General features: G+C 46.8%; 1 protein-coding gene across 1 annotated transcript; it reads left to right on the top strand.

Annotated features, from left to right (window-relative positions):
- The first annotated feature begins 760 nt into the window (after positions 1 to 760).
- On the top strand, positions 761 to 4474 carry LOC149339468 (uncharacterized). Its single transcript, XM_089548253.1, has 3 exons — positions 761 to 875; positions 2118 to 2158; positions 3641 to 4474. Exons 1-3 carry the CDS (start codon positions 832 to 834, stop codon positions 4261 to 4263), a joined length of 708 nt encoding a protein of 235 aa, XP_089404379.1. The 5' UTR covers positions 761 to 831; the 3' UTR covers positions 4264 to 4474.
- The last annotated feature ends 3046 nt before the right edge of the window (positions 4475 to 7520 follow it).

Raw genomic sequence — 7520 nt, 5'->3', positions numbered from 1 at the left:
TAAATTTTTTTGACAAAGTCGCCTTCCATTACTTTTGATGGCGAGTGTACATAGAACGTTTCTTCACTGCAATAAATGTCATGTTTGAAAAAAATAAAAAAACCCTTCATGGCATATGCTTTGCTTGCCCGCCTAACACGCAGATGGCCTGGGTACGAACTTCAATGCCGGAAGATTCTTTTTTCCGAATGAGGTCACGTGAGAGGTACCATTTCCTGTGGAAATATTTTGAGGACAACTTCCGGTGACGCGTTTTCTTCCGTATGAGGCATATAGTGCGTTCGCATTAATAAGGTAAATGCAACACTCTTCAGTGCTGGACATTTCTTATGAGGGTTAGATGTCTTAATTGTGATCTTCAAAAAAGCATTCATAGAGCAGTGTCGGGGTAGTACGCTGCCTTCAGTGCACGTACAGGGAAGGCGGCGATTTACATAACCTTGAAGCTCTTCAAAGTTTTGAGTCAAGATCGTGTGACACTTCTCCGGCACGTGTCACCCACGTCATTTCCCTCAGCAAAAGTAACCCATATAATAAAATGAGACGGCATTCGTAATCCATTTTTGCCAAGCCGATCCGAGCAAATGAGGCGCCAAATGTGAGCGAGATAAGACCTAAGATAAAAAGAACAAGAGACACACGTGTTATCAAAAAGAGCAAACAACCCTTTCCTCTTTGTGACGGCAGCTGCATGGGTTTCGTGTCTGTAGGACAACAGTCGTATCAGTGGAACAAAGGCTCCATTGTGGAGTGACTTGGATATCATTAATTCCTTCATTTGCGCAGTAAAATGTCGAGGGAGATAATTGGCGTTGGCCTGTCGATCTGTCGATGCACAGATCATTTCGGCCAGCGACACAAGGAAAATCAGACAGGTAAGCCTTGCTGCTCCATTGATATTTAGCATGCTGAATTTGCTTTACAGGTGCATTTTGTGCGCAAAAAATAAGAAATATTCACAGACTATCCCTCTTTCGAGAACGCGATTTTCAGCGTCTGCTTAATCGCAAATTCATGACCGCGCACTTCAAGGCATTGACGCCGTTGTTACATATAGTCAAGACCTCGAGCTCGACTGTGTATACTACCCTATTTTTCTACTCATCAATGTCTTTTTTTTTATTGCGTAAGCACTAATCTGATTGGGTAACAACCCCGACAAAAATCGTCCGTTGTCTGTTGCCTTGTCTGTATGAAGCCGGCCTAGCGCGAGAGCTCCGCCCCTCGGCACTGCCCACTCGTCATCATCTTCTACGTAGCACAAATCCGTGGTTTCGCACTGATTATAATGCAGTAAACATTTTCTGTAGTTTTTGTTTACCGGCTTCCCGATCACGCACTCCCGGGTCTTGACGCCGCAACAGCTTATGTTCACGACCACGGTCACGGTCACGGCGACGTTCTCGTGCATACTGCAAACGCACCGAGTTTGGTTGATCCCGCTTTTCGGATGCTCATGCCCCATTAAAAGATGCGCCGATTCGAATAAGCTTTGTAACGCAACCTAGCGGACGGAGTGTGCCTTCGGAGAAACAGATGACACGGTCTACTCTATCGCTTAAACTGTGACGTCAGAGCTTACGCGCGCTTTTCACGTCCCTGACGACGGGACCTCCGCGCACCTTTCCACTAACAGATGGCGCTCTGAAATGTGAGAACAATGATGATGATAGCAAATGGGATCCCAGACGAACTATTCCCCGTTTTGGAATAGTGAATGCGTGACGTCATTAGCAGTAGACAGAGCAAAAGAAAAACGCTGCGTCTCAACTGCTGGGAAAATTGCAATGTTGGAAACTCAGTGTAGGGTTTAACGACCCGAAGAGACGCGTGGACTATGAGGGACTCCGCAGTCGAGGGCACCGGATTAATTTCGACCACCCGCGGTTCTTTAATGTCCGGTGGCCTCGCACAACACACGGCCTTCATTTTTGTCATCGTGCATTGTTTCTCTTTTTGTAGCGAACCATTTTTCTTCTTTCAGACTTAGTAGTATAAACTGACCTTGAAATAATTGAATGTTAAAGAAACAATTCAGTCACGTTAACGGAATATCCTGCGCCTGAGCATTAATTTAATTAGGGTACTAATACACTGTCTGTCTTTTCATATTGCAGCAAAATGTGGGGAGCTCTTCTTTTGGTCGCCTTTGTGGCAGGTAAGGAATGGAAGGTTCTCATTCTCTCAAAAGTGAGAATATCAATAAAAACTTGGCTGCATGAATGAAAAAATTTAGGGCCTTCGCGGTTACATCTTCCTTCCAGAGGAAAGACCAGAAAGAAAAACAGTGCAATCAGCTTTTTTGTATAATTTATCGCAATGTGTTACTCTCGCATGTGGTGCTGTTTCTTAGCATCACCATGCACAAAATCACTGAAGAAAATGCCATGCACAATCGGGGACAGAAGACTCCAGCATGCGTGCTCAGCAGTTTAAGATGGTAACTCAGTTATTAAACAGTGGCCCACCATCACAACTGTGGAGGTGAAAGTCAGACCAAAATGCTGTAAACTATAATGATGAAATAATACTATTGTTGACAAGCTTGCCATCTATGCGCCAAGATCGCTTTTCGCTAGTTCTGCAGACTTTTCCTGTCGTACTAAATGAGCCTCTCCCAGTTTGCATCTGTTCACTTAAGTCTAGAACAGCAACTCAGAAAACGAACCAGCCAAAACGAGGTTAGACGGCAATTCTTTGTGTACTAGATCAATAATAACTGAAAAAAAAAACATAAATCGACTGCTTAAAGGAAAAAGATAAAAAAACTGACATGTGCTCATAGCAGAGAGGTGAACAGCGGTCCAAATGTGGGAACACACAATACGAGTTGTCTGTTATGGATCCCAGTGGGAGCAGACGCTCTTTTCATACGGAGGCCTGGCCTGTCTATACGGACTCGCGCTCAACAACCTCGGCGAACGCGTTAACCAAGTAATGCCAAATATTACTCCAGAAGCTGAATTTCAAGACATGCAAGGGGTAAAAACACGATTACCGTACCTCGAAGCTAGCAGCTCCTGATACAGTTTGGTTTCGTTCGCAGCCGTCCGACCGCACGATGCAGAAAGTCAGGACAGGTGTCGCATGTGATTCAGAGCTTGACGGCAAGAAAATCTCGCCAGGGCTTTGATATGGAATCGCTCGCGCAAACGTATAGGAATTTTTGATAGAGTTAAAAAGATTACCTAGCGAGGCCATGCGCAGCAAAGGGAATTTTCTCAATCTGTGGCTTTCATCAAAGTCGCGGTAATCCTCTACATGATCGGGAGCTCAAAATCTCATATAACGACTCTAGAAGCCGATATGTGATACTGGCCCGTCGTATAACCAGAAATGGCATAAAATTCGCCCTCACAGCTAAGATACAACAGGTCTGCATGTGAAAACGATACATGCCACTGATAAACAAAAAAAAAAACATTGAAAGCTTGAGCAAAAAGCTGCGACTTCAGTCGGCAAGTACAGCCCTTCGAGTTTCGTGGCCATTGTTTACACTACTGATTCACTAAAGTCGCGAATATATCAGAAAAGTAACCACAGAGCTACATGTAGCTAAAGTCAATTGACCAGCAACGATAAAGCTTTAATATGCGGAGTTCGTTACCTTGAATAGTCATCGCTACCTGCTTGCATACAGGCACCCACGGGCTCTCCGTTGACGTCACAGCCAAAGATGTTGACCCTTTAGTGGAAGATGCCAACGCCTACATCGATTCAGTCATCGAGTTCGAGTTACCCCGACGCATGGAGACTCTCGACCCGCTGACGACGGGACGCAACTTTCAGCCCATGAACGGAAACCACCGCGACATGTCGGTGCGATTTGTCACTAGCTACATGACCGGCTTCCGACAAATTCGGCGCGACGGCGACTGTCAAGTGTCTCGAGCCACTGAAGAACGCCGAACGACTCTGCACTGCGACCTCCTTACCGATCTGAACTACCTTGTCGTCGTTAACGCAACTGCAACTCACAAGCCAATCCAGGTGCGCAACGTGAAGGTCACGGGCACCTTTCACGCGGTCAAGGGTCCGCTTACCGTGACGTTCCAGAGGTCCCTTCCGGTCAAAGTCGAGTTCTCGCCTCGCTTCGACGGGATGGTGAACAGTGAGGCCCAAAGGATTCCACGCCCAAAGTGGTACGAGGTCATGGAGTACGAGTTCCACCTGACGATGATCCACCTCTTCGAGTACGCCACGCAAAAGGTTTTCGCGACAGAAATGTACCGCGCAGCCAAAGACGTCCCTTTTCCCGAATAATTCGCACTTGAACGCTGTTTTCATTTTTTTTTTTTTAGCCAAGACGAGCTCATAGACAAGAAGTGCACATTAAGTGTATAAAGTTCAGCGGCAGTGACTGGTACCCTGCCCACGCACGAGCAGAGATTGGTTCTGGTGAAAAGTCTCTCCTGTTCGGTTAAAGAGTGAAAAAAATATATGTCCGTTAGCTCAATAAAGAACATTATTTCAATTTGTTTTCTCCACGTTTCATCGCCATTTGCCTCCAGAATCGCTCAATACGCCCCGCTATAGAGCCTATGGATTGTCCACCAAGCCATATGTTTGTGACTCCAAAGATTTCTGCGCTTCCCGCCCGTCGTGCAAATTCGCCGACCACAGTCATGGATTGCGCCTAGAGGTGAAATCGATGGATAAGTACCCGGATTCTGTCTCTACTCAAATCAGAGAGATTGTTCTAATAAATCTGATGATAGCGCTAACAAGGTTAAGGTTTAGACATGCTTTGCAGGGGTATAAGTGAAACAGCAAGATCGCTCAACGCAGCAAGATGATTACCAAGAAAGGTGCGAAATATGAGAGAGCCCCGTCATACTACTATTAAAAAAGGTAAACAGAAACTGCGGGTTGTGGTATTTAAGTTTTCATATTGTGCACTGACCTATCTACACCATCGTAGACGCAACGATTCTAATCGCTTAAAAGTCCTTAGTGACTCACTGTACTACCGACATGAAATAACAAATATACGTTTGCGATTTGAATGGCGATGAGACGCCGAGTGGCTTTTGTGCAACGTCTCATTAGTACATGTGCAGGGAAGGAGAGAGTGCGAAGAAGCTCCCCCACCTTCTGCCGCCGCAACTTCAAACAAGGCTACTGGTTTTCGCAGGCGTTGTGTGTAGCGCCGGGTGGCACGCACTCTTCATGGAAGTACACGAAATTAACCGACCACAGTTCAGTAAGTGCGTGCATCGGGTCGCTCCATAGGCTCGTAACCCACGTAAGGCATTCGAGACAAACTACGGAGCTTCTGTACGAGAATAAAACACAAAGCTAATGAATTCATTTCATTAATGAATTCATTCAATGAGTAATTACTCCTTTATTATGAATTCATTTAATGTTGTCATAGAAACTTGCCCTATTCCATATATGAAGATCTTAAGCAGAAGTATAAAAATGGCCGCTGAGGCACTCTTACTTTAAGCACAGGAGGGTTGTAGAGTTCCGGAAAATATTGGAATACTCCAGAAGTGTTCATGAAATTTATCTTCCTTTATTTTTCTGGGGCGTTCTCATGTATAAAAAAAACAAGAAAAATAAATATAAACGAAAAGAAACTAACAAGTGTCCCTATCAAAGCTGGTAACATCTATCCTTGTTCCCCTCATTCCCACAGGAGCCACAGCGAGCGGATTCGCTTCCACCGCATTAAATCTGAATAAACAGGAGCGGAGAGGAGGAAAGGAAAAAAGAGAAAAAAAAGGCAAAATCGACAACAGAGGCGCACTACCTTTCTCGACATTGCACTTCGCTTCGGCGGCACCACGGCTGAGCGGCGTCCAAGAATTTGTATTCAAATGCAGGCGGCCACCTAAATTTCTGGCGCACATGGGAAATCAATACGACACGCGGCCGGAGCCGCCTCCGTGCGCATTCTTTGAAACCGCTTTCTCGCGGCTATAACTTTTCAAAAGAGAGAGAAAAAAGGGGGAGGGACAGAACGCGCCGCCAGACGCGTCGAAAGCCGCGTAAAGTAAAAAATAAAAAAGAGCGAGAAGCTCCAAAACAACAAAAGCACCGCCGGCGTAAACACAACCGTAGCAGCCCCAAGAAGCAAAAGACACGTGTCGGGGACACCTCGGAACGCAAACAAGATGAGACACAAGGACAGAAAACTTCGATTAGCAAACGCACAAACACACAAAAAAGAAAGAAAGCCAGCGGCGAAGAACCGCGGAACCAGCGAACCGTTGCACCAGTGGGGTGCAGGACCTTTTTGCAGCAAAAAATAAAGACATTGAAGGGGGTGGGGGTCGGGAACGTACCGTGGCTTCGTCCGTTCAGCGACCACCGCGGGCTGTCCAAAGTCTGGCGCGCGCGACCACGCGCTGTTTGCGCGTATGTACATATACATTTATATACTTGTATATCGTCGTATATATATGCGGGTGGACGACGCAAGCGAGAAGGGGGTCCGGAGGAAGAGGGGCCGCTTATATAATACGGTAAAAATGGCGCCACGCCACCGCCGCCGTCTTCATTGCTGATTCGCGTCGAAGGGCCCCACTTGGCATTCATGGCCATGACCGGCGTCAGCGGAGCACCGCGCCACGGCGGGCCGGGCACCGCAGAGACAAAGGACCCGCGATGTCATCTCATCCCCCCCACCCTCCCCTCAACCCGTCCCCTTTCCCGCCGCACCCTCAAAGAACAGGGAAAGGGGAATAACCAATGAGAGCGTATAGACGTTATAAACCATCCTCACTCTCTCCATACGCCGCCGGCCGCTCCATTCTCTTCCTTGATATTCCTTTCCCTCGGCCGTCCGTGTGGTTTGTCCTTCCTCATGAGCGGCTTTGATGGCCGACTTGGGATACCAGGCTAGACGGCCGCGGCCAAGAGTCGTATACAAAGGGAAAGCGGTAGAGGCAGACAAGCGGCATTAACAGCGCTGAAGTGATGGTTCACTATTCCCTTTCGCTGCAGAGCAGCTTACTGCTGGATGGGATGTTGTGCGCGACGTAGGCGAAATTGCCCGTATCGTTTCTGGAAATGGCCGACAGTGACCGTCTCCGACGCGCAGAAAACTATTTGGGCGACACCAACCACGTACTATTATTTCGTCGTATATAGCAGGTCAGAAATAGTGTTGACCGTTCGTATAGTGGTGCTGTTAAGCACTCGATATGTGATGCAACGATCCTTTAAGTAATGCGCTCCTATGCCAAAGCTCCGGACGTCTTCGAAGGAGTACGTCGATTCACTGTCGTCATACATACTACGTCCAAATCAAGAGGACGAGACCACTTGACACATTCAACGACGAATACTATTGTTGGATGAAGAGTGATGTCAACGATGTTACGTATTTTGCGGTTACTGTCACCTTCATCTATGCCAGAAAAGCGGCTTTTCAGCGCAGCCAAAGACAGGCTATCCTAAAAGCGCGACAAAAATTTTCGACACCCACATTGAAGCTGTGACCAGCGCTCTTTGAGTACTCTTCAAAACTATGAAACCATTTGAAAGTAGTTGTAAGGCAAAATCATTAA

This window comes from Amblyomma mixtum, chromosome 6, assembly GCF_055824585.1.
Source record: "Amblyomma mixtum isolate Tamu chromosome 6, ASM5582458v1, whole genome shotgun sequence".
Taxonomy (NCBI): domain Eukaryota; kingdom Metazoa; phylum Arthropoda; class Arachnida; order Ixodida; family Ixodidae; genus Amblyomma; species Amblyomma mixtum.
This window is presented reverse-complemented; position numbering and strand designations above follow the sequence as displayed.

What these genes read in the sequence shown, in the direction of transcription:
- LOC149339468 (XM_089548253.1), top strand. Translation starts at nt 832, where the DNA reads ATGCACAGATCATTTCGGCCAGCGACACAAGGAAAATCAGACAG. An exon ending in ACACAAGGAAAATCAGACAG is followed by an intron (nt 876 to 2,117) that starts GTAAGCCTTGCT and finishes TTCATATTGCAG; the next exon opens with CAAAATGTGGGGAGCTCTTC. An exon ending in TTTGGTCGCCTTTGTGGCAG is followed by an intron (nt 2,159 to 3,640) that starts GTAAGGAATGGA and finishes GCTTGCATACAG; the next exon opens with GCACCCACGGGCTCTCCGTT.